Here is a 26,786-nt window from a genome sequence, read left to right as displayed (position 1 = left end):
GTTGCCAATTTTAACACTCCCTCCCAACTAGGGAGAACTCCACCTGCTGATCCATATGTCTGATTGTACTATCTTTGTCATCAGTGCCGTACACTGCTCTGCTCTGCTCTGCTGAACCATTAAGAAGAAGAATTGATCGAGAATGTCTCATACCATTCTCTACTGGCCCGAAGTCGGTTTTATTGATCCCAGATCAATATCACAAGAGAGTGTCTCAAACCACTCATACTGATCCCAGATCAATGGAGGTCATCCTAGCATAGGGAGTACGGTAGATACAATGATGCATCCATCGATAATACTAATATGGTCCCTAAACCCCATTTCCCTGCTCATTGGCCAGACGATAGGTACTTCTCATGAGTCCTAGACTGCATGGATAGGATGCCTCGACAGGAGAACCATTCATCCTATCCCTAAGTCGCCTCAGCGTATCACAGGGGAAGGCTGAGCCATTCACCCTGTACACAGCGCACCATTAGGGGAGGGTGAGTCGCCCTATGGTCGCTTGTTGCTCCAAGCAGTACCCCAAGCCCCCCGAAGCTCCCAGAGCTCAATGCATGCATCATGCAAGACCCTTATAAGAAGGGCTCTCAACAACTCCAAGTCGTTCGGGAAAGTCACAAATTTGACCTTTCCCTAGGGCTTTGACAGAATGTCTACAACCTATACATCAGTCTCATTGCGACAGAGCCTCCTCGCTCATCGACGTACCATATCCCAAATAAGGTAGTATCTGATGTCTATATGTTGGAGTAATCATAGAATACAGGAATATGTTGGAGCTATTTGTGGTATCCATCATGTGTACAAATAGCTCACTGAAGAGCTTCCACAACCAAGTAGCTTCACACGAGATCATACTCGTAGCTATGTATTTGGTCTCAACGCTGCTTATAGCAACCGACTTCTGCTTCCTGCTCATCCAGGATATCGAATAGAAACCAAAGAGAACCAGCACTCAGAAGTGCTCTTGCGATCCTCCACACTACCTGCCCAGTCAGCATTCGAATAATCATGCAGCTTCACATTTTTGGCAGTGTATCTCAATCCATGAGAGATTGTGCCCTAAAGATATCTCAAAAGATTCTTGGCACCAATCCAGTGAGGCTTAACCATATATGAGCTCATCATACTAACTGCAAATCATATGTCCGGACAGAAGTTCACCAAGAACATCAACGTGAATGAGTTTATGAAACTCAGAGGTATTTCCCAAATCTGGTCCGGCATCACTACCATATAACTTCTGAAAGTTAAGATCCTCGAGGTAGTCATGAGCTTGCAGTTTACCGTTCCACATCCGGAATCCAACTCCCTCTTACTTCTACAAATGAGAGGGTTTGCATCTGTCAAAAATAGGTCATCCTCAGAAGGTGTCGGTATGAGAGGTCTATCATCCACAACCTTCGAGCAATTGTTTGGATCGACTTCACTCTTAGTGAATCTTAGCTTCATCAGACAGCTATCAATCCTCTCATACTACGCCCGGGGTGTTTTGCTTCAACCCGTAGAGGGCATTCTTCCACTTGCACACATGAGATTCCCTATCATGAATCTCAACCCCTCGGGTTGTTCCAAACCTGTGGACAAGATTTTCCTTCAGTACATCTCATACATGTACCTTCATGCTCTTCTTGAATTCAGGCATCCCGGTCACCATTTGACTCACATCGGGTAGGGTCCCATAATAAGTAGACCTTCGGTGTTATATATGAGATGTGACAACTGACATGGTCCCCAATGGACTTCCTGCAACTTGATACAACCCTGAACTCAAAAGCATCTTTGAAAAATTGCATTTTCAAACACATACGTTTCCATCAATAAATGCCACCCTGAAACCTTTGACTTCCATTGCCGAAATGGACACTAGGTTCTCTTCTTGCGATCAGGTACATAAAAGTTACCCTCATTCAGTTGAGGGGTAATATTTCCTACACCCTTTCTGGGATAGGTGGCATTAGCTCCAAGTATAATCCCACGATTGTTTCCATCTCTACTAAATTAGAGAGCACCCTCCTATCCGATGAAGTGCCTTGAAGCACTACAATCAATAAGCCAGATTCCCAAGGAATCTGAAGGAGAGGGCCAATACAAGATAACGCTTCTTTATCTTATCAAAAACAACATTTGATTCTTCATACCTGGGGTTCCTTGCTTCCTTTGAAGAGTCGGTCTTTTCCTTGATGACCTGCATTACTTGTCATTCCTCTGATCATTGAAGATGTCCCTAGAATGATTATTATCTTCATCAAGTGATGTGTCCCTACCATTCGGACACTCCTTCACATAATGGTCGAGCTTATTACAATCAAGGCATCTGCCTTTCCTTCCACCCTTAGATCTGGACTTCCCAATAAAGTGATATTTCAAGTAGGTCATCAAAAGCTTTCGTTGTGCCATTCTGATAATATTCTCTGCTTCAATTTCACCCTTGGTGAATTTGAGGTGGGCTGAGGAATCCATTGATCCTTTTGTCCTTTCCCAACTATCTTCGATGATTGCTCTTTCACTTTTGATTGGGCATTGTCTTCACCTCAGCTCTGATACCATGTTAAGTTTAGGTATGTTCTATGCTTAGAGCAATTTATTTAACTTTTCACAGTTAGCTCAATACCTTTTCCAAATTAGCAATCACATCAACATTAAAGTAAACTACAGATAGAACATAAACATAAATCGTTGAAGATAAGCCAAGACAAGAGGACACAAGATGAGGCGCTAGCCAGGGACAAACCCCAATGTGGAGAAACCCTTGATCAATTCTTCTTATAAGTTCTTTAATAGTTCAGCAGAAAGAGAGAGATAGTACATTTACAACAGCAGTCAACACTTTGACTTATCTAGATAAGAGCATAGATCATCTCTAACAAGATGATACATGAGATCGCTTCAACTGATTCTCCAAGGTGACTCCCTCACCTATCATTGTGCTGCATCTCATCATCATGTTGCACCTCATCGTGTTGCACCATGCTTCACATGCTTGTTGTCCCATTGTGCCACTGCTGCACAATGTCATGGTTGTCTCATTTTGCCACTGCTGCACAATGTCATTGTTGTCCCATTGTGCCACTGCTGCACAATGTCATGGTTGTCTCATTTTGCCACTGCTGCACAATGTCATTGTTGTCCCATTGTGCCATTGCTGCACAATGTCATGGTTGTCCCGTTGTGCTTTGTCATACCATAGCAGCAGCATGAATTTGTTGCACTAAATACCCATGTACCACACCACTATGTACAACCACCAATTTGGCTCCCACAGACTGCCCAACAATCTGGTTCAAACTGATCCTCATCTAGAATCCAACACCTGCAAGAGATGTCATAGACAACATGCCTTAGCTCATTGTATTGAGGTCTAATATGTTTGCAGCAAACTGGTTAGGGCTTCCTAACAGTCCTTGTTAGACCCCTCCAATCAGCTCCTAAGGCCTCCTACAATTGTGGTCTTCCCTTCTAAGCTTGTTGCTCCAACACGTTGTCCTTAAGGCTAATTCCTAGCCCCAAGACTCTCCAACTAGCCCTCTAATTACTTTAGAACAAGCCTCGGTCTCTTGCTGTAGCAGCCGTTGCCCTAGATCACAGTTAGACAACCCTCAAACTCGTCACAAGTAGCCCAGATCTCCCTTACACAACTCAGCCCTCTTGCTTGATTGTGTAGCCCTCAAAACAGTCATGAAAAGGCTACAGACCTAGCCTTTTCTCCTTTGTTGAGGTGCCTACTAACCTGTGGCTTGAACATAAGATTTCCTCTCCAAAATGTGAGTTCTCCTTCTTATGTCTTCTCCAAATCATGCTGTCCAGAATTTCCTCGGCCTCCCCGTTATCACTGTAAAACTTCCTTAAAAAGTTTGGACAACTTACATGGTTTCTCAATTCTTGTATCAGTCATGGTCTAGTCATGGTCAAGTCATTTTTATGTTTTAGGGTTAGGTCATAAGGTTAGAAGTCTTTCAAGGTCATATCTCTTTTCCATCAAAGTTTGACAGCCTCATTGTTAAATTGGCAACTAGGGCCAAACTCCATGTGGGTTAGCTTATTTTTGGCAACTGATATTTTTATTGGATCCCTCTCGTCGAGAGGTGTAGGATTGATCCAAAGATCATCCGATTTCGATAAGTATTTATGGAGATATGAATTTATTTTGTTTATGTAATTATTATCAAGCCGACCAGCACTTATGTAGGCTCTAGAAGCCCAACCGACGTGTCTATTCAACCTCTACATCTTTGGTATAAATAAGAGAGGATTTGATGTCATTTGTAGCACATTCTCCATGTGAACTCCTCCTCTCCACGTCTTGGGTTTTTGGAGAAGGAGAAGACACAAAAGAGAATACGTTGGATGCCCTAGCTGCAGTAGAAAGAGCCGCAGTCAATAAAGGTTGTAATGTTCTCAGATGCATAAATATTAATACGCAGGTCAGAAGATCTATCTGTCACCTAGCCGCAGTCTCAAAGGAACAAAGAACAGCCGCAATAAACCGCAGTCTCAAAGGAACAAAGAACAACCGCAATAAACCGCAGTCTCAAAGGAACAAAGAACAGTCGCAGTAAGCCGCAGTCAATAGGAGTTAAGGAGTCATAGATCAGTGGGCCGAAGAGATCCAAGGTATATGAAGCCAAGCCGCAGTCAGGTATATAGAACAGCTGAAAAGGATTACACGCAATTAATGAAGGTCACGTATACCGGTCACAACTCTAATGCACAGGTCATGTCACATATATATATTCCTATACGCTGGCATATTAACACAGCAAAGAAATACGTTTTGAAAAAACATGTGGAGACCACGCACTTGGAACGCTGTCATATAATACAGGGAATTATTGGAACGCAGTCAGGACGCAGGCAAAGATGCGTGGACACATATATATCACGCAAGCCCTAGATCTGGTAGCGTGGTTCACGCTGTAGAACGCAGTCATATAATATGCTCTCTGAAATCCACGTACAGTTATACGCTATAATGGAAGGACATTATGGAACGCTGTTAGCTGCAACTAATATATATGAAGCCTGTAGGTTAGAGGAACAAAACTTGAGTTTCTGGAATCTACATACAGGTATACGCTGGAAATGTTGGACAATCAATACACTGGGAAAACATATACGTAGGTGGATTCTTGGATATATATACACACAGGTGACTTCATGAATATATATAGGCAGGTGGACTTCATGTATATATATATGCAGGTGGACACCTAGGTGACTTCATGAATATACATACACAGGTGGATTCATGATATATATACACGCAGGTAACTTCATGAATATATATACGCAGGTAGACTTCATGAATATACATACACAGGTGGATTCATGATATATATACACGCAGGTAACTTCATGAATATATATACGCAGGTAGACTTCATAAATATACATACACAGGTGGATTCATGAATATATACACGCAGGTGACTTCATGAATATATATACACAGGTGGACAAACATGGGTATATATTTGCTGAGCAGTGTTGATATGATGCATGGGCAGCATGAAGCTTGATATGATGCATGGGCAACATGAAGCTTGATATGATGCATGGGCAGCATGAAGCTTGATTTGATGCATGGGCAGCATGAAGCTTGATATGATGCATGGGCAACATGAAGCTTGATTTGATGCATGGGTAACATGAAGCAATAAGATCATGGACATGGGCAGCATGAGATCATGGAAATGAAGGGCAGCATGATGATGGATAAGATCATGGACATGAGCAACGTGATTAGTGAAGTATGGTGCAGTATGAGTGGTACAGCAAGAGAACCAGATGCAGCACGATGATAGGTGAAGGAGTCACCTTGGAGAATCAGTTGAAGCAAAATGTCTTCAACTGATCTCATTGTTATAGAAGATGATCTATGCTTAGATCTAGACAAGTCAAAGTGTTGACTTCTATTGTAATTGTACTCTCTCTCTCTCTCTCTTTCTCTGCTGAACTATGAAGATAAAAGAAGATTTGATCAAAGGGTTTCCCCACACATTGTGGGGTTTGTCCCTGGCTCGCGCCATATCTTGTGTCCTCTTGTCTTGGCTTGTCTTCTGCGTTTTATATTTATGTTCTATCTGCAGTTTATCGTAATGGTGATGTGATTGCTAACTGTGAAAATTAAATAAATTGCTCTAGCATAGAACATACCTAATCTTAACACTCATTCCATGTCCTAGAAGCCTCACCATGAGTTTGGAAGTCATATCTCACATTACTTTGGGGAAATTTTCAAACTAGCTTCGAAATCACTGAACTAGGAGTTTTCGCAGCGCGCTACGAAACCCCTGTAGCAGCCTGTTTTAGCAGAAAAACTCTGTTTTCGGCTTTTACTAGTAAATTTCCAAAAGCTTTCCTGAGCAGCTGAGAACTTAATTTTGCAAACTGAAAGAGGCTTTTCTTCCTAACATGCTGCACTACAAAAACCTCTTTCAGTTTCTTCAAATTCATTCTGAGGTGAGAGAAATTTATGGTTAAACTTGCGCTACGAAACTGCTGAAAGTCAAGCTTTGTCTTCTGGTTTTAGCAGTCTTTTTCAAGATCAGTTTCTGGTTACAGGAAGATGTATTTTGGAATTCTGAGGGAGGTTTATCTTCATAAACTCTCCAGCTACAATAACCTATCTCACTTTATTCATATGTGTTTTCAGTTGGGAGATACTAAGCTTTCATTGAAACCCTAATTTCAGAAAACGGATTTTTCCTGTTTAACACGTGTTTTTCAAGGACAGTTTCTGGACAGCTGGAGGAATGTTTTAAAAAACCAGGAGAGGTTTTTGTTCTGGACAACATGGGCTACAAAAACCTCCTTCAGTTTCGTAAAATGTGTTATGGATGAAGAGATAAAGGCTCTGTCCCACGTGCCAGTTTTCAAGTATCTAATCCTAAAAACAGGGAAACATGTTCCCTAATTTCTAGGGTTTGTCTAGGGTTTGTCATCAGCAGTTGGGTGACCACGTGGGAGGCTTCATCAAATTCGACTTCATGGAGTGTTAGGTGTCAAATAATGTTTTAAATGTTTAGATAAGGTTGTTGTAATCATAATAAGGAGTTACACTCCTAGTTGTATTAGGTCTCTAGGACTGCTAGTTAGGTGTTATTTGCATTTAATAGTTAGTTTTGAGTATCAATAGGTGTCATAGTAGGATGAATTCGAATTTCCCTCATGCTGGAGGAGGAATCTAAGTTGTGTAAAGAGCTCTATATATAGCAGAAGAGCTGATGTACAAGGGGTTGGAAATTTTTATGGAAAACTTGTATTTGGCATATGTATGACTCATTTTCAATAATACATGCTTGACTTTGCTTCTCAGGATTCATGAAGGGTTTTTCATGTTCAGAATATGTGATGTTGTCCTTTTTCTTAATTCTTACAGTGGTATGGATGTATAATCACTCAGAATTCACTGAATGTGCTCTGACTTCCTGTATACATGCATAAACTGTGTGTCCCATATGAGTTTATGTTCTGAATATTTAAACGCTGAATGCCCTGACTTCCATGTAAGGTTGAGTTTATTGTTTATTGAGGTGTTGTGGACTCCATAAGCCCAATGGTTAGTTTTGTTTAATGTGTTTCCACCATTCATATTTTTCATACTTGTTTCATAGAGTTAGCCATCTAATCTTTATCAAGATCATTAACCTTTGAGAGAGCCCTCTCAGGTTGAGGAGGCTAAGCCTCAGCCAAAAGTTGGTTTGAAATAGTTACTTGAAGTCTTCTTGGTTTGCAGCCTTCCAAGGCCTGATTTTGAGATAACACTCCCTAACAGCCAGGTTAGGATAGTGTATAGGATTGTTGTGTCATCCCTTATTACCTAGGGCACCTAACACTTAGGATAGTGTATAGGATTGTTGTGCCATCCCTTATTACCTAGAGCACCTAACACTCCTTGACTGCGTGTGTGAGTCTTCTTTAGATTAGCATAGATAGATCCTTCCTTGGTTGTGGCTAGGTGTCATGGCCTCTTTAGGATAGCGTTTAGATCTCTCCTCCATAGCTGCGTTGAGAGCTAGATCATCCTCCTTAGGACTGCAGCTAGGGCATCCCCTTTAGAACTGTGTTTAGGGCTTCCTCCATAGGAATGCGTTTAGGGCTTCCTCCTTAGCAATGCGTTTAGGGCTTCTAATCCTAGATTTCTCTTCCACTAAAACCCAAGACAAGTGGAGAGAAATCAAGAGAGAAGTGTGTGTGAAATGACTCTCAAGTCATCTCCTTTTATACTAAAACATTGAGCACATGTGGGTGTTATTTAGTTGCTAGTCGAACTTGATGAATTGTCTGATAACACATATTAATTTATAACTCCATGAATACTTATCGGAATTAGATGATCTTTAGATCAATCCTACACCTCTCAATGAGAAGGATCCAAGAAAAATATCAACTACCATAAATAAGATGACCCACATGGATTTTGGCCCTAATTGCCAATTTTAACAACTAGAGTTTCAACAAGAAATCAATTTGAACATTAACTAGAGTTGATAGTAGTGCAGATTTGACCATAGGAGCAGACTACATATTGACTGCATGGACCACAGGGTCGAAGTTTGCAGCACTTTGACTATTTAACTAGTGTTGACTTGTTGGAATTTGACCATGCTTGACTAGTATTTTGACTTGGATTTTGGCACAGATTCCTAGATAAATTGAATTTGTAAACCTTGCTGAAGAATAATTTCTCCTAGAAGAAAAGTTGTTGTGTTTTCTCCCAAGGTTGAGTTTCCCAGGGTAAAATTGTTGTCTCTACTATGCATGGTTGTCTTTCTCTGATCCTTATTGTTTTCGCTACATTTATTATTGATATTTTCTATTGTGTAACTGCTCAATGATATTAGAGGCATAATAATACTGTGTGGAAATCATTAGGAAGTAATTATCTAGCAGAAAATTGTATTTTACTATGCATCTTGTAGAAAATTCAACACAAACCTCTATGGTTTAGAGATTTGAGGATCAAGTTTATGCCAAATTGGTTGAGTTAGGGCAAAGACGATCCAAACCATCATACGACAAATCATCTGATGCAAGAGTACTATCTCCCACCAAATTATTCCAACACAATTTGGAGCCCATCCCTTCATACATGAGGTCATCCCCCATCTAGTCTATTTTAATCACAGAGTTTGAATCTTTGAAGACTCAACACTAAGAGGGAGATCAAGTTCCTTAACTTGCACTTCATTCTACCAAGCCCATTGCCTTAGTCAGCGACTTTAGTATGCTCATGGCTAGTGCTCTGAGGTTTTCCCAACTTCTTCAATTGGTGGCTGCTATCTATCCAAGGCATCTTACACCCTTTAAGTACTCACTTCATGCACTCTTCTGCTAGCTAAGTAAAAGTTGAATCAAGCTATTATTTACAAACAATACATTCATACCACTTGGATAGCACCTTTAGAGGGTATTAGCTCAAAGATAGTTTTTTACATAAAGCATTGTCTTGCTCTAAGGGATGGCCTTTTTGTTTTCCCTCATACACATCAAGATTTGATGCATGCCCCCAAGATCCCATGGAGTAGTTTTGGGTGGGATCTCATAAACTCTAGATCAAGACTAATCACTATATTTAGTGTTTGAAAAAGATCTGCCAACTTTCCCACTTACATGAGACAAAGATAGAGGCACATCTACACATCTCATTTTCAAGTGCCCCCTTTATTACAAGATCAGAGGTAGATACCATATATTTTTTGTTGGATTCGAGAGGCTCCCTCTCGACCTTGTTTTGCTATCCCAACCAAAATTGCCTTGCTAGAGGTTTTCAAACAAAAATCTCAATGTTTACAAGTCAATCCTCGACAAAAGGTCTTCAAGGGCAACAAATGATAATGAAAGATTCAGCAAATCTTCAAGCATAGATCAATGATACTCATGTCCCTTCCAATCTCTCTAACCCATGACACTAACCAACTTCCTCTTTGAAACCTATGAGGACATGTTGCTAACAATCACAACCCACAAACCCTCATACCAATAGATAGACCAATTTCAAGCGACCCATAGTAAAGCTACCCATTACAAATATATTACTCATTGAGTCCAATGGACTACACAAGTTTCCATCAAAATTTTCTTCTCATTGCCCTCGAACGTTAGGTGAGCGTGGCTCCCCCACATTTGTGCCTGCATCCCTCCTCCCAAAGGATATCATCAGCGAGTGCAATGGCCCTTACATAGTTCTTGATGACTCCAACAAGAAGCCTGATAGCAATGGCCCTTACATAGTTCTTAACGACTCCAACAACAAGCCTAATAGTAATGGCCCTTACATGGTTCTTAATAACTGCAACAACAAGCCCGCTTCTCATCCTCCTCACTCATGCTTGCTAGTTGTAGTCATCCTTTACATCTTCCCAAAGCTTTTCAATTTATATCACTTCTATTGTATCGACACCTATCTTATACTCTCCTTTCTAGCATTTCTTTAGCAAGACATTTTGCAGTCCACTCCATTTGACTCTTAGATCTTAGACATTATTAATTTTCTACTTTTTGCATTGTTCTAGGGGATACCTTCGCACTGCCACTTTGTATTGACACTACATGTACATTTTAGTCCTTTTGACCTGCTTTTGTGGCCTTTCATTAATCATTAATAAATAGCCTACTTTGTTATCTCTCCCCCCCAATGTTAAATAGCCTACAAAGTGGCTCTATGTTTAACCTCCTATGAGATTCTTCAACAATAAGGGTCAGTTATGATTACAATTGGTTGGTCTTCCTTTCCTCATAGGAGTTTTGGTTCTTCTCATAGATCATGCCAAAGCCACATCTTACCTTTTCTAAAACCCATCAATATTCTTTTATTATATGTATGGTTTCATATGTTTTAGCTCCAATGTTACATTCTTCATGAAGCAGATGGTCATTCATTATAGAATATTAACCAATGTAGATGACAACATAAAATTAACCCTACCATTTGCAATTCCCTCTCATTCATTGTTGCCTCAGTAGTTCAACTTTATAAACAAACTTCTACAATCATAAACCAATGGGAATTGGCCTAGCCCTTTGATTTATGCTCTCCAAAAGAACTACAGGCACCTTTCCACCTCAACATGACTCATAAGACACCAACTCAAGCAAATGAATCCATATTTAAGAATCATTGAAGAGCTATAAGAATTTTAAAAAACTAACAAGAATAGGTAAGTAACCTTGAGAAAATTATAAGAAGCCATGTTGCCCCTCGCAAACAAAACTACAAATTCTTCTTTGTACCCCATTGTTGGGAATTATAGTCTTCCTCAAACATCACAACCAAACAAGATTATCATTGGCCAAGATATCTCAACATTTGTAAGGGAGAAAAGGTGGAAGAGGGATGGGAAATTTAGAGTTAAGTGGTGGCAGACACCATGGACCCGTGAAGGTGAGCTTTCGATAATCCAGTTTCTTTGGTCTTTTTTAATAATAGATTAAAAGGATTGCAAATAGCCAAGCACATTTCCAGTTTGGGAAAGGCATCCAAACCTGGACTTCGTTTGGGTTTGTTTTCCACTTTGGTATATGCACCTAAAATTTGAAGATCCATCCAGGTGCAGATCAAATATGATTTCCAACCAAATCCCAATATATATGCACCCAAAAAGAGTCAGACTTGTGTGCATTGGTTCCAGGATTAAATCAAATAACCTTGCTTTAAGGTGATCACTCATGGGCTAAATTTCATACATCCTTGTTTATTTAACTTAAAATATATTATGAAAATATGGATCATCAATCTACTTAAAAAAAAAATCGTTTAAATTCAAATTGCTCAATACTAAATTCATATTGCTCAATACTTAATCTCTTATGCCACAGTTATTCAGCACAATTATTCAAACAATAATATATCTATAACAAGTCTAACTAATATTTTATACTTTCCATTTATGTGAGAGAACTAATATATGGTCCCAAGATTTTAAAAAATTATCCAATCCATATTTTTGTGTCTATAAGGTACAACATCCATACTTATCCTTTTACCATTATCCATGTCCTGGTAACCCAGTTTCCCAATTCTAGAGTTAAAGAAAGGCACACACCTTGAAGGGAAAGACAGAGCAATCATATACAGCAACTGCTGATGAGACAACATAGGAAGATAGTTCATGGCAGCCCTGCGAACAGCAGCTTCTTTAGCCACCTTAAGCCAAGATGGAGTTGCAAAATTGGCTGCCTCTCCACAATTAAAACCTATTCATATAAACAAGAAGATCAGAAACCTTTATAAGATAAAGAACAGAGACATTCTTTAAACTATAACTTGCTTCTTGAGAAACAAGAAGCCAGCAATCAAAGAACATTCACAAAGTGTCAAAAAAATATCTCATAAATATCAAATGGACCATCCCATTAGTTAGCCGGCTTGGACCATCTTAAGGCATCCTTATCGTTCCAAGGAAGACAATTCATGGACAAGTTACACTCAAACTTCGAAACTATTTGTGCTGCCATGTTTTTGTAAATATTAAGCTTATGAAGTATTATTTAGCTTTGTCCTTTAACACAATCTGTCCTTTAGTTTATCCAACTAGATTTGTCACTCTTGTTTAGGAATGGGAAGTGTACTTTTGTGATACCAAAGAGATATATGATTGCAAAGCATGCCAGAGGTCTTCTCTCCTGATTTAAATGATTGTAATCACCTAGTCTATGACCAAGTCATTTCACCAATATGAATCCTATGAGGCCACTAAGTCTGAGCTAGAGGATGATCCTATCTTATATGATGAGGATCACATTCCCAGCAGTGGTGATGAGCTTGATGATTAATCATGTAGTTTGTAACATTTTGTTTTTTGGACTCTAGAGGCAATTTAGAGCCTCCTAGTTCATGTATTTTGTTTCAAATATGTGTTATACTTGGTATAATATTTTTTGCTATATTCAACTTTATATGGTATCTACATCAGCAGACTTGGTATATTTGGCCTCTAATGTTTGAATTTACATTGATGTAAAGAAATTTAACTAGCATTTTCACATTTAATGTATTTTTTAGTAAATCAAGTCATCAACTGACTCTGATCCAATCCTGATCCAAGTCCAGTCTAACCCTCGGCTAATTCAAAGTCTGATTGAAAAAGAGACCAAAGGACTATGTGGGCATACTAACATGGAACAGGGCAAAGGGATTTCGCACACATTGGAGCAGATTTGAATGGAAGTGAATAACAAAGCATAAGAGACACATTGACAACAACAACCATGGAAAATTAAAAGATAAGTCAACACATCTTTAAAGTTTATATAAAGGAATGAAAAGAATATCAAACAACCTAGGCTATAAAACTTTAGAAAAGATGTAAAATTTGAGATATAGCAGGGAGAGAGAAAGCTTATCAACCATGTAACATAGAAACACAAAGTCAGCACCGATGTGACTGAAGGAAGCAACCTGACCAACAACATGTGGAGAGATAAAGGTGGTTGCCCAAGCAAAAAACAATTCCCATGTCCAAAACAACTATAGTGTACACTGTACACTAATAATTAAATAATAAAAATCCAGTTTGACAGTCCAGCAATATTCCCTTATGCAGACAACAGGAGCATTGGACATTTGGACACTTCCAAATGGACAACTCTTGTAAGTAGCACAGATCCCCAACAAATATGAATGACTAAACACTCTGCAGAGTTGTGCAGGTCTCAAAACTAGAAACACTGATGCATGTGAGACAAGAAAGCTCACAATTTTTGAAAATTTGTGCAGATGGAGTCTTAGTCGGAGTAGCAGCAGCATGGCACCCACCTCTTGTATGCATTCAAACCCTCTGACAGCAGCACAACATGCAAGTAAACGCATAGGGCCAACAAAACAGACCCAACATACATAAGCACATGAGAAAGACAACGACACAATAATGCAAAACCATCATACAATTAAAACACTGACAGGTAGATGCAAGAGAAAGCCCTACCCAGACAGGCACAAGCTCACAAATTTATGTCTCCTATACACTGAAAAGACAGGCACAGGCACATCAAGCAGAAAAAACAGTGAGACAGTCTAAAGAATTGCTAACCTAGGTTGTCATTGATGTCAATATGGCATTGACAGAGATGTCAATATTCTTGAGATGTCTGGTTCCATATGATGATGTCAAGACTCTTCTTTGACAAGGATACCATGAATGAAGATGTCAAGCCACTAAGAAGTCTTGTCCTAGATGCCTATTGTTCATAATGTCCTAGATGTCCTTGAACTAACCATGAAGACACTATAACCTCTTGTATCCTTGCTCTTGATGAAGAAGCCCTAGAAATCATGATGATGTCCTTACTCTTGATGAAGAAGTCCTTCTTATTGATGCTCATAGTGACTCTTGATGTAGAAGCTCTCCTTGTGATGATCTAATGACATATGGCTAATAACATATCACTGCACTAATATATGATGACTTTGTTGGATGCGTGATGCTACACTATCATGATGACAACACTCCTACATGATGACTCTATGATCCTATGACAAAGCCATGAAAAAGCTGTGCTGTCCCAAACAATGGAGAAGCCCTAATGACCTTGCTGTTCTGCACTAAAAATTTCAAGAGCAGTCACAAAGAAAAATTATTTTGGACACCTTCAAGGCATCTTTCCACAATGAGTCCTACACCATCTTAAAGAGGATTTTTTCCTCCTCCTAACGAGCCCTTACTTGCCCTCAAACTCCTAATAGGTTGAAGAGAAATTGATTTTTGAAGTTATATATCTTTAACTTAATTTCCAGCTGACCTATGATTACTGCTCAAGTCAGCCTACCTCCTGAGATGTGTCCTTTTGTTCAAGTGACAAAAACCACTATAAATAAAAATTTCAGACCTCATTTCTTACACAGAATTTCCGGTCAAGATTTCAGAGAAGAAACAAGAGGAGGATAGGAGGCCGAGGACGACTGCTTTTGGGCTAATATCGTTTTCGGTGGTGCAGTGATACATTAAGACAATCATCTTTTAAATCCTCAGACCTGTGGTGGATAAGCTGCAGTGGGCATAGACCAGTTCTGTGAATCCTTTGGAGGCCGAGGACAGTTAAGGATATCACCTTTTTGGGCATCTCTTCCAACTCGGACCTGTAACTGTAATTTAGTCCTGTGGCACTGTTTTAAATTCGGACTTGGGTACAGTCATCTTTTGAGACCTGTTTTGACCCCAGTTTTGGGCTGTGGTTTGGTACAGGTAACTGGACAAGGCCTGTTCCTTGTGAGCAGAGTGTTGTTGGGTGAGAACAGGGGTTGGTATTCAGCCCAACAGACCAGCGAGGTACAGCAGCTAGAGGAAGAAGCTTTGCCGCAGTGTTGGAGTGATATAAAGCCTCAGGATTTATTGCAGACTTCAGTCACCTGTGGAGACTCACTCTTAGAAACAGAAACCTTGATCACAAGCTTTACAATTTCGAATTTGTGACAAGTGTGTGAATAGTCTGCTGTGGAGCTCGGATCCATTTTGGAGGCTCAATTTAATAATTCAGACCTGTAGAGGGCTTGGATTTAGCCTTGAAGACTTGGACATGGATCAAATCGTCGCATCACTTTAGAGCTGTTTGCTTTGAGGACAGATATTCAGAATTCATTGAAGCAGAATTTGTTCCTTTTTTTGAAGGCAGGAATAGAGGGTGTTAAGAGGAGCCACGCAGGCATCCTTGAAGAATTCGATTGGAGCTTTGCCAGCCTATTTGAAGATCAATGTTTGAGGAGTATTGATTAGACCTTCATTTGGAAGCACCCTATTGAAGACATCCTTAAGACCAACTCCTGAAGACAACCTTGGAGTAGCATACCTCAGTTGAAGGAGCAGCCCATTGACATCTTTTGGAAGACTTGTAGAAGTTGATATTGAAGGCAATCGTAGAGCTGCGTATTGAAGATACCTTGGAGGATACTTGAAGATATTTGGAAGACTTGTAGAAGTTGATATTTAACGCACTTGTAGAGCTGCCTATTGAAGATACCTTGGAGGATACTTGAAGATATTTGGAAAACTTGTAGAAGCTGGCCTTGGAGATATTATTGAAGACCATGATGCATTTATTGAAGGCCCTCATGATGTGACCTTCGAAATTTTGTTTTGGGTACCATGAAGGACAGCGGAAACACCTTCATGTGAAGAAATCAAGTTTGTCATTGATGATGTAGCAAGGAGACTACAGTGAAGCTGAAGAATGACAGGGCTCAATGAAGAAGACTTGGGGAGCTGTGAAGTACAACCAAACATACCTTGACAAAGTGAAGCTATAGGGTTGGAGCCCTTGGGTTGGTGCCTCAGAATTGACAAGGTTGCTGCCTTGGAAAGTCCAAGTTGGTGCTTGGCAAATATAAGATTGATGTCTTTGGAGTTGGTGCTCCTAAACTCAAGGTTGGGGCCTTGGATAAGATAGGGTTGGAGCCCTAGAGGATCGGAGTCCTCAAGAAACCAGGTTGGAGCCTGTACCAGATATAGGGTTGGAGCCCTTGAGGTTGTTGCCTCAGAATTGACAAGGTTGGAGCCTTAGAAGTCCATGTTGGTGCTTGGCAACAGGTTGGAAACTGGGAGTTTGAAGATCGGTGTCTTCATCTAGGGTTGAAGCCCTATATACATTGTACTTGATTCATTGTAAAGATTATATTAATAAAAGCATTTATTCCTATCGTTCATTTTGTGTTCTAAATATAAGTAATCTAACTAGTAAAAGTAACAATTGAAAAGAAATACTGATTCACCCCCCCCAAAGTATTTCCAACAAGAATGTGCGTCCAAATTGTGTAGGAGCAGACTTAAGCAAGTTGGTGCAGCTCCTGTGTGAACAAAAGTTGCATATGAAGCACAGGAGGCACATTGAAATTTTGAAACCCTTCAACAGCAGACAATAACACCCAAAATGCATGTATGGAGGCTAACATGAATGAACAACAGGATTAACCCAAAAAGCATAGTAGTAAGCTATACTTTCAGAATTGCAATTTTTTTGTGGGAGTGTGTATGAATTGGCAGAGCAGAATTTCTTTCATGTGGTGTTTTGGGTAGAATATTTTCGTGCGCTAGACAGATAAACGAGGCAGAAATTTGTGGTAAAACAGCCCAGGTTGGTGCTGTGGCAGACAACAGAAAACAACTATAAACAGCAGAGTATTATAGCAAGTGGTCATATAAGGATAAGTCCAGAAGGAGAACTAAGTGCAGGGAGATTTTGTAGGTGTGTTGTACATCATAATAGGAAGAGTTTGGAAAGTTGAAAAAAAAGTAACTTATTTAAAATCTGAATTTGTCTTTTGGTAAAAAAAAAAAATCAGATATGGAGTTGTGTTGAAGAAATGGTTGTGGATCATGTATGACAGAACTGGAAAGCACACATCGGTGCTTGAAGGCAGCGACTAGGCTGGGAGACCAAAATACAAGGAGAGAGGACAACGAAGCGGATTTGTTGGAGATCAGTGAAGAGATGTTGCCATAGTAACCATAGGGACAGAAAATTTCGCTTGTAAGTAAAGGTTGCCAGGAAAGCTATGCAGCAGGGAAGTTTTCCAGTGAAGCCATAGAGCAGTTGCCATGGAAGCCACATAGTGGGAAGAATTTATTGATATTTGTTGGAAGGGAAATAGAGGACAACAAAGAGAATTTTGTTCAGGGTTAGCAAAGAAAAGTTGCAAGGGTAGCCACAGGAAAATTTTGGCTGGCAAGAAGTTACCAGAGAAACCATAGAGATGGAAGAATTTGCTGTATTTTGTAGATAGGGAGATAGTGCCAAGTGATAAAAATCATAATTGGAGGCAAGAGAACTCCAAAAGACAGTGAAAATGTTGATTATTGTTCACTAGAAGAAACTACAGAAACATATACGAGGCAATTGCTTATTTTGGCATTCAGTTTTTGAAGTTGGTTTCTTCCATTTCAGAGTTTGTTAAAAATAACAACTCTGTAAGTTAGAGATTTGGCAGTCTCAGAAGTATGTAGTATGGACAGTGGAGACAAGTGAATGTTTCAGGGTAAGAGACAGGTGGTATTTCGACATGGCCATCCAATAGCATATGTGAAACAGGAGGGGACCAGTATATGTCCTTTGCAGATATTAACTCTACTACAAAAACATTTACACTGTACTGCGCAATCACAGAACCCATTCTTTGAACAATATGGAGATATACAACTGCATATAACAAGTGGTCAGAAGTTTATGTTTAAAAATGCTCATTGCAGTCTTGTCTGAAAAAAAAAATCATTTCTGTTATTGCCAGGTTGAAGAGCAAAGTCTCCACGTAGAAATTGTGTTCAAAGCACACAAATGCATGGTGAAGAATAGGTATGCAGAGATTATATGTTCAACGATAGTAGATCAACCACTATATACAGTTATTCTGAAGCGGTGTCACATTTTGACCGTTTCTTTGTAGCCAGCAGTTGAAACTTGATTGTACACAATTATTTTCACTTTTTTACTGTGTGTATTCCTCTAATGCCTGTATTTCATTATTCCAACTTCCAAGAAATAGAGGATTGCAGAAAGAAAAATAAAATATCTTACCATGGCTAAATCCTAAATGATATGCCCTTGGAAAGGTGACAACAAATTCCCCTGGATTCTGCACCAACCTGGTTATGCAAGTCAAATTATAAATAAAGAAAATATCATGGCACTATCAACATTGTTGGCAAGCATGAATGTAAGAAAAAAAGCTGGTTCTTTCCTAAATTATGCCAAAAAAAATAGTCCCAACATAATAAGCTTCTGATATAAAAATATGCATTTTAAACTGAAATCCAAATAACCAAAAAATGCAAAATTCAATCTCTAGGTGAGCAACTACAAGTTTTTAAGGTTAACACCAAAACAACAACTGCAACAAGGAATCCCTGCCTGAAGCAGTATTTCTGGGGACATCAGAGTTGTCTTCTCACCCACAATTGCAAACGCAGCTGACCATTTCTACAAACAGTTGGTTAGTAGAATGAACCAATCTATGGATGTTTATGAAGAATATGGTTTCCTTCCACAGATATAGAACAAAAATGTCATAATATTCGTTGTTATTGAAGTGTACAATAACGGCACTAAAGTTAACCAGTAAAAACGAAGGTAATTACTTAAAATAATAGTACCATCACATGAATAAAAAAACCCTGAAAATGCACACGAACCATACCAAGAGGACTAGTATGCTCCCCATAACCCTGAACACGTATAACTTCCTCTAATGATAATGCTGCATCTCCCGGAACAGCATACCAGGTCTTAGGAGAGCCCGTGTGTAAGTAGTTTAAGCTGTGCAGTTCATGGTCCTCGACATGCCAAGCAAACCAACTGAACAACATACCAATGTAAACCATAGGAGAAGTTACCCCAGGTACCTCATCAGGCATGTTACAGATCAAAGAACCGGGTGAGCGTGCAACAATTCTCATATTCCAAGCACTATTTGAGAGTTTCCATCCAGCACCCCCTACTTCCCTGTCAGTATTTTCATCCAAACGTTTGGACCTTGTCGTCATTCTGTCTGCCTGATGGTCATACATCTTGGCTGATGTTGTCTTGACAGGCATGAGACCTTCTGCATTATCAGTATCCAGACCTATTTCAGGAGATCCGGTCCTGCAAATATAAGTATCATCTGTACCATCATCATTCAAGGCAAAGGCATTTTGAGAATCCGTGTTATTATTGTCCCTGGGATTTGTTTCTTGCATGGTCCGATGGATTTCATCTTTATTTGGATTATTAAAAGCAGCCTGCAGCTCTCTCTCCATTTTTCCCTTCCTTCCATGGGTAGGAGATGGACAAGTAAAAATTTCGTTGGGTTCACCAAAAGCAGTACCAGGGATGTCATTGGCATACTCCACCGAAATGGGCCTATCTGAAGCTGCCTTCCAAAACATTGTCTCAATTGCTAAAGGAGAAACTTCCTTGGCCGTGCCAAGACGGGACCGGTAAAATGCCCTCGCCTTGGCTTCGAATTGTTCAAGGGTGTAGCTTTCCCCACTTTGCCACACCGGTTTCTGCACAATAGATTGCATGGGTCCTCTTAACTTCCTCGGATTCCACCCTAATTGCTGATGACGAGTCGTGAATTTCGCCTTACCATCCCCATCAACCCCACTGTTCACCTGATAATTCTCATATTTATTATTACCCAGCTGAGAAGCAGGGCAAGCCGTTGGCATGGTGCTCGTGCTGTGAGAAACAGCGAAGGAAGAAGAGCCGTGGACGCTAGCTAGAGCAGTATCCTGCGACTCTACTAAAGATCTGTTAATGTTCGACATAACAAGTTTCTTTGGAGGCTTAGGCAGAGGAGGCACAATCTTGCATATACCATATTGACTCGCTTCACTCTCGATCTTCGAAATGTAACCAATTGGGTCTGCGAACTCAGCTTCTGTGGGACGATACTCTGGAGCTAAGGGCAACCCCTTCAGCCAAGGGGCTATTTGCCCCTCTCCCATCCTAAAACCGAGTAAACGGCAACTTTATACGAAGAAGCGAACCAACTAACTCAAAAGTAACCTCAACGGCCTCAATAGATCCTTGAAAACCAAAATGAACCACGAATACACAGTGCACCTCCTATTTTAGTCTGCATTACTCGTCATTAATTATTCATTGCTTTTATATCGAACACCCTACAGGAGAACTGAAAACGAAAAATTATACAAGCTGAAATAGGGGAAGCTAAATGAAAAAGGTCACGCTAATGTTGTATCAGTCGACTTGATTTTGTGTTTTTATTTTCTGGGTCAATCAGATGGAACCCGAAAAGAGGAAAAAAATTATGCGCGAGTGAATTAAAAGGGACTGATATCAGAATGAAAAGGGCCTTACTAGGTAATACTTGAAACCTGCAAATCTTTACAAACAATTAAGAGATCAAACAGAAGGCTGCCACAACCACTACAAAACTTCCGCTGGCTTCAGAAGGCATCCTTCCATTCCCAAAAAATAAAAAATAAAAAATAAAAACAGAGGAAAAAATCCAAAGAACAAAACACCCAGAAGAAAACCACTTGATCGAACTACCGTTTCCTTTTTCTATTTATATCATGAAACACAAATTACTCCGAATAGGTCAGTTTCACCCTAGACGTAGACTGCGTTTCTAAATTACCCTTGGACTCAGAATATATGGATTCCTTTCCTTAAAATGTTCCAATATTCGTTTGATTATTTATACAATAAATAAAAGTTTTTTGCCCCAATCCTATAGATCTCCAAGAGTGCTTTCTGAGAATCCGTGTGTTACTAATTGAACGCATTTTAAAATTACATTACATTACATTATTTGTTTGTAATTTGTAAAGGTTTACGTAGCCCTAATCTCGGCTCCACTGGAGTTCGCGCAATAAAGAGCGATAAGGTCACAAAAATATTGATAAGTTCACTAGCTATAAAGAGCGATAACAAAAAATATTATTAAGTTCATGAGCTATAAAGAGAGAGAAGTTCACCAAAAATATTGAGCTCGCTCGCTAGATTCTAAACCATACCATTTTCTCCATACACTGAGGTGGACAGAAAGGTCGGTATGGTAAATACAAAAGCATGTCGTCCATATTTTTGACCAAAAGGAAACCACGTTTAGAGTTCCTAAATTTCCAATTTCTAAATGATGTTACCATATATTTTAGTTCTTCTTAGTTTGTCTTTTACTTGTATGTTTTCATCATGGCATTTAAACTTTTAGTTAAACAAATATGAACTTACACTCTTTTTCAGGATTATATTTGAGGATTACTTTTCAGATAATATGATCCCATCCCAGTTTTAAAAAAATTTATAATATAGCTTTTACGTTTATCATTATTTAAATAAAATTATATCATCTTAAATAAAATTATATCATCTAAAATGATATGCGGATAATTTTATTTGCTATGGAGTTTTAATTTTATTTCTTTAACAAATTTTTAATGAATAGAAAATAAATTTAAATTTTATTTTAAAAATAAAATTATTTTCAAGATAAATAATATTATAAAAAATAAATAAATACAAATTTAAATCCGCATAAATCTATGGTTAGGAGAGATTAAATTTCTCAAGATGCATTTTTTTTAATACAAAATTTAAGTAGATCAAATTTCAATATGCAAAATCTTTTAATACAAAACTTAAATTAAGATTTGCAAATAGAGAGATTTAATAGTACTTGCTCAATTCAGAATTAAACCAATATAGATCCGTCTTAACTCTATCAAGCTCAAAGATGGATCACCTCTCTCAAGATGTAAACCTCTTTTTTGAGTGCAAAACTTGAGGAAAAGTTTACATCTCAAGAGATTTGATCCCTGTCTATGATAAATATAAAGTTAAAATGAATCTATGTTGGTTTAATTATTAATAATTTTTTAAAATTTTATTTTATTTTAATTTTTAAATAATTTGACCAAGTCAAGATATTTAGATCACATAATAAAACATAACATCTCTTCCGCACTGGATTGGAGAGCACCTTTAGAGTAACAAATACTTTTATGTTAGTTCTTAATATTATTATTTATATTTGTATAAATTTCACATCTCTAAATATAAATTTAATTTTATTTATGGTTAAATGGATATTAATTTATAATTATTGTTTATATTTTATATATTCCATTTCTATATTTAAAATTAGTTTATATTTAATTATATGTTTATTAATTAAAATTATTTTTATACTACATTTCTATATTTAAAATTATTTTATATTTAATTATATGTTTATTAATTAAACAACCCAAGGGCATCTCCACACCAGCCCTAAGTTCACTCGATTTTAACATGTCTCCTCCCCAACCCGGGCATCTCCACACCGGCCCTAAGTTCACTGGATTTTGACATATCTCCTCCCCAACCTGCCCACAGCAGGGGCATCTCCACACCAGCCCTAAGTTCACTGGATTTTAGCATGTCTCCTCCCCAACCCAGGCATCTCCACACCAGCCCTAAGTTCACTGGATTTTAGCATGTCTCCTCCCCAACCCGGGCATCTCCACACCAGCCCTAAGTTCACTGGATTTTAGCATGTCTCCTCCCCAACTTGGGCATCTCCACACCAGCCCTAAGTTCACTGGATTTTAGCATGTCTCCGTCTCCACACCAGCCCTAAGTTCACTGGATTTTAGCATGTCTCCTCCCCAACCCAGGCATCTCCACACCAGCCCTAAGTTCACTGGATTTTAGCATGTCTCCTCGCCAACCCGGGCATCTCCACACCAGCCCTAAGTTCACTGGATTTTAGCATGTCTCCTCCCCAACTTGGGCATCTCCACACCAGCCCTAAGTTCACTGGATTTTAGCATGTCTCCTCCCCAACCCGCCCTAAGTTCACTAGATTTTAGCATGTCTCCTCCCTCTAACACAGGCACAGGCACAACAGCCTCCGTGAGGTTTGATCCTTGGTCGTCTTACTAAAGAGGTCCATCCTTAACCCGTTGTGCTAGTGAGACTTGACTTCAAATATTATGGTTATAAATATGCATTCTTATTATTTTAATTTATTTTAATGTGATATGTATATTAGTCCATCGGGTAGCTTAATTGGCAATAGTCTTGATAATGAAGTGCTATGTTCCTTATTTCCAAAACAAATAATATTTATAAATTTATTAACAAAAATAAAATTACAATATAACCAATTGAATTGAAATGATCTATTACTTTTATTATTTTATTTTTATTGAATCAATATTATGCTTTATTATTAGTATTTAATTTAATACTTCATTGTGAAAATACTACGACATTTTTCATAAACATTTAAAATTTTATACTAGTTTACAATCATTACAACATCTTCTTTATGATCTATAGAGCATATCTAAAATAATAATAATAATAATTTATTTTTAACTACTACAACATCTCCTATTTATTAAACCAGCCTAGATTCATCTTAATTCCCAATCTACTAAGCTCTCAGAGGGATCAAATCTCTTTTCACTTTAAAAGAGATTGGCATGTTAAGAGATTTGATCCCTCTCTATGCTTGGTAGCTCTAGAGTTAAGATAATCTAAACTAGTTTAATTTTTTTCACCCTAAAAAAAATTTGCATGTTAAGAGATTTGATCCCTCTCTATACTTGGTAGCTCCAAAATTAAAATAATCTAAACTACTTTAATTTCCCCGTTAAATAAATTATATTCCATATTCCACATAAGTTAATACCATAAATTTTGAATACACGACTCATTTTTTATTTTTACTATTTTATTTTTATAAGATTATTTTTATTTTTATTTCTTTTATTTTATTCTAATATCTTAACAAATTATTTTTATTTTTATAAGATTATTTTTATTTTATTTTAATATCTTAACAAATTGTTTTCAATATTCTAACATGATTGTATTCGTTTGCAAAACCTTCGGTTTGAGTACTTGTTTGGCTAAATATGCAAATTAATTTTAATATCTTAACAAATTATTTTCAATATTCTAATATGATTTGTGTTCGTTTGCAAAACCTAACTAGACAACTAAGCCATTTTATTATTATAGTATATTTATATTTCATAAAAAATTAGCATGTCACTGCAATGACATGACATATAAGGACGCTGCAATGGTATTTGTTGATGTATTGTTGATGTATTAAACTTTAGTATTTGTTGATGTATTAAACCTTAGTATTTGTTAATGTATTGTCTCGGCCTATGCAGCCTTAGCGTTGGCAGCGCCAAAATGTCAGTTCGTTGCTCATTTCATAATTTTTATTTAAAACATGACAGTCATACCCCTGAAGTATCAATCACTTCAAAGGTCTATGGTTCAGTTGCTTCATTAAACTACCCACCTGCAATGCTAAATGGAATTAATGTTTATTAATTTTCTTTGTGTATCATAATCTCTCCATTTTATAGTAGCAACAATGTGGCCTTAGGTTCAGTTGCTTCATTAAACTACCTACTTGCAATGCTAAATGGAATTACTATTTATCAATTTTCTGTGTGTATCATAATCTCTCCATTTTATAGTAACAACAATGTGGCCTTAGGCTCCCTGCCCATCTTCTCCTACAAAACTCCGTCTTATAGTAGTGACAAAACTTATCATATACAGGGGTGATAAAGTGCCTTATGGAAATGTGCAAAGTGTACATTAAGCAGATACCTCAGACAACAGAGGAGTCGTCAAGGAACTAGAACCTTGTTAACACGAATTAGTTTCTACAATTGGGAGTCGACTCTTTCCCAATTTAATACACCAATGCGTTGTATGGCTTGGTCATGAGTCGTGACCTTGAAATTGGATAATAATAATAATAATAATAATGGTATAAACCTTCGATCGTTGCATGCCATGTGGCTCTACTCGAGTTTTTCTTGATATTTATGTTCGCTCAGTGCAAATGTTGATTTCTGATTTGATGTAACTAGAGGTATGGTGTACATTAATTTCAAAGAAATTAGATCAATAGTGTGCATTGATTTCAAGCCCAAAAAAAAATTGAAGATGTGCATTGATTTCTATGTCACAATAATTCAACCATAAAAATGAATTTTCATCTTGAATAAAATGGTAAGAATTGTGTATATTTTATAAATGTCGCATGAAAATTTGTTTATTTTATAAATAAATGTAATTTATTTTTAATTTTTAGCCAATAAAAAGTGTGGTAAGTTTCGCGCTTGTTTCAACGGACAGGGTTTTATCCACCGAAATCAAGAGCTCACAAGTGATTCCAGACCCCCCACTTCCGACATTTAACGGGAGGGGTCCGCAATCCATGGTTTTCATAAACCATGGAAACTTATGTGGCGGGCACTCGTGTGTTGCGCACTTGCCCCCCGCCCCCCCAAACAAAAACCACATACCGCCTACCACCCGCAACCACCTTCCCGCTAGTCATCATTCCCACCAAATCTATCCCTTTGCTATCCACTCCACCATATAATCTCCCACTATCTCCTCAACTACTTGTCAATTCATAACCGTCAAATATTGTCAACGTTCAAAAATCCTGTTAAATGCTTTGATCATTAAAATCATCAACGGGTATTCGAAATTTCTTTAAAAGTTGAGTTTGCCACAACTTTTCGATCATTTGCTTAGATTTGCAATGCTCGCATAACGACTAAGCAGCGGAAGAATTTCCAAGTCCACATAGGCATTTCTCCCACTGTCTTCAATCTTGCCTGGTATTTTAATTTTCTTGCTTTGTGTTTAGTCTCAAAATGAGTACTTCTAAAGGAAAAAGTAAATCACAAATTGAAAACATTTCAAGAGAGAGCCCATATTTTTGAGTCATTTTTACCTGAAGGACTTGAATTGTCATGTCATAATCCACCTTATTCCTCATCCATGTTTCCTGAAATGTCCAGACAAATAATTTCCATGGTTTGTTGTCTTTTAGGCTATCAAAGTGATGAATGGGTTGATGAGGTTATTCTAGGATCATTGTTTGTCTTTTCATCTAGGAAAAAACCTTACGTCTTATTCAATTTTAGCTACTTTATCTCATATAACATTCATGAGCAATTCTCAAAATTCAGTGCAGAAAGAGCTTTCAAACATCAATCTGTGTTAGTTTACTTTTTCTTATACCATCAAGCTAAGAGGTTTAAGATGCCACTCCAAAAGTTGGATTTATAGGGGACACCACAATATGTTTTTCACTAGACCTCATTAGTCAGAAAGAATTCATAATAGTATTCATTCAGTGATTTTGTTAACCAATTTTTGTATTTATCACTTTGTCTTCTTAGTAGTGATGTAGTCCCAAGGATTTTCGTTGAAGTTGAGAGAAATTTTACATTTAAGTGAGCAGACAAAGGTAGGAGATTGGTATATATATCAGAGTTTCACAAATATTAGGATTTATGGTTGTG

The 26,786-nt window shown here is 38.1% G+C and overlaps 1 protein-coding gene across 1 annotated transcript in view; it reads right to left on the bottom strand.

Moving 5' to 3' along the window:
• LOC149147830 (lysine-specific demethylase REF6-like) overlaps positions 1-21,180 on the bottom strand; it is a 96,146-nt gene extending 74,966 nt beyond the window's left edge. The window contains exons 1-4 of the mRNA XM_089441194.1: positions 19,130-21,180; positions 18,827-18,902; positions 18,511-18,581; positions 12,054-12,204 (exon numbers count right to left, since the gene is read on the bottom strand). Of these exons, the coding sequence (XP_089297320.1) occupies positions 12,054-12,204; positions 18,511-18,581; positions 18,827-18,902; positions 19,130-20,423 (1,592 nt within the window). The 5' untranslated portion in view covers positions 20,424-21,180. The remainder of the gene's footprint in view (positions 1-12,053; positions 12,205-18,510; positions 18,582-18,826; positions 18,903-19,129) is intronic.
• Positions 21,181-26,786: the final 5,606 nt, after the last annotated feature.

The sequence above is a fragment of the Pinus tabuliformis genome, chromosome 9 (genome assembly GCF_031772625.1).
Source record: "Pinus tabuliformis cultivar Carrire ecotype Pingquan chromosome 9, CPIR1, whole genome shotgun sequence".
Lineage (NCBI taxonomy): Eukaryota > Viridiplantae > Streptophyta > Pinopsida > Pinales > Pinaceae > Pinus > Pinus tabuliformis.
Note: the sequence above shows the minus strand (reverse complement) of the source record. Positions and strands in the feature narration are given on the sequence as shown.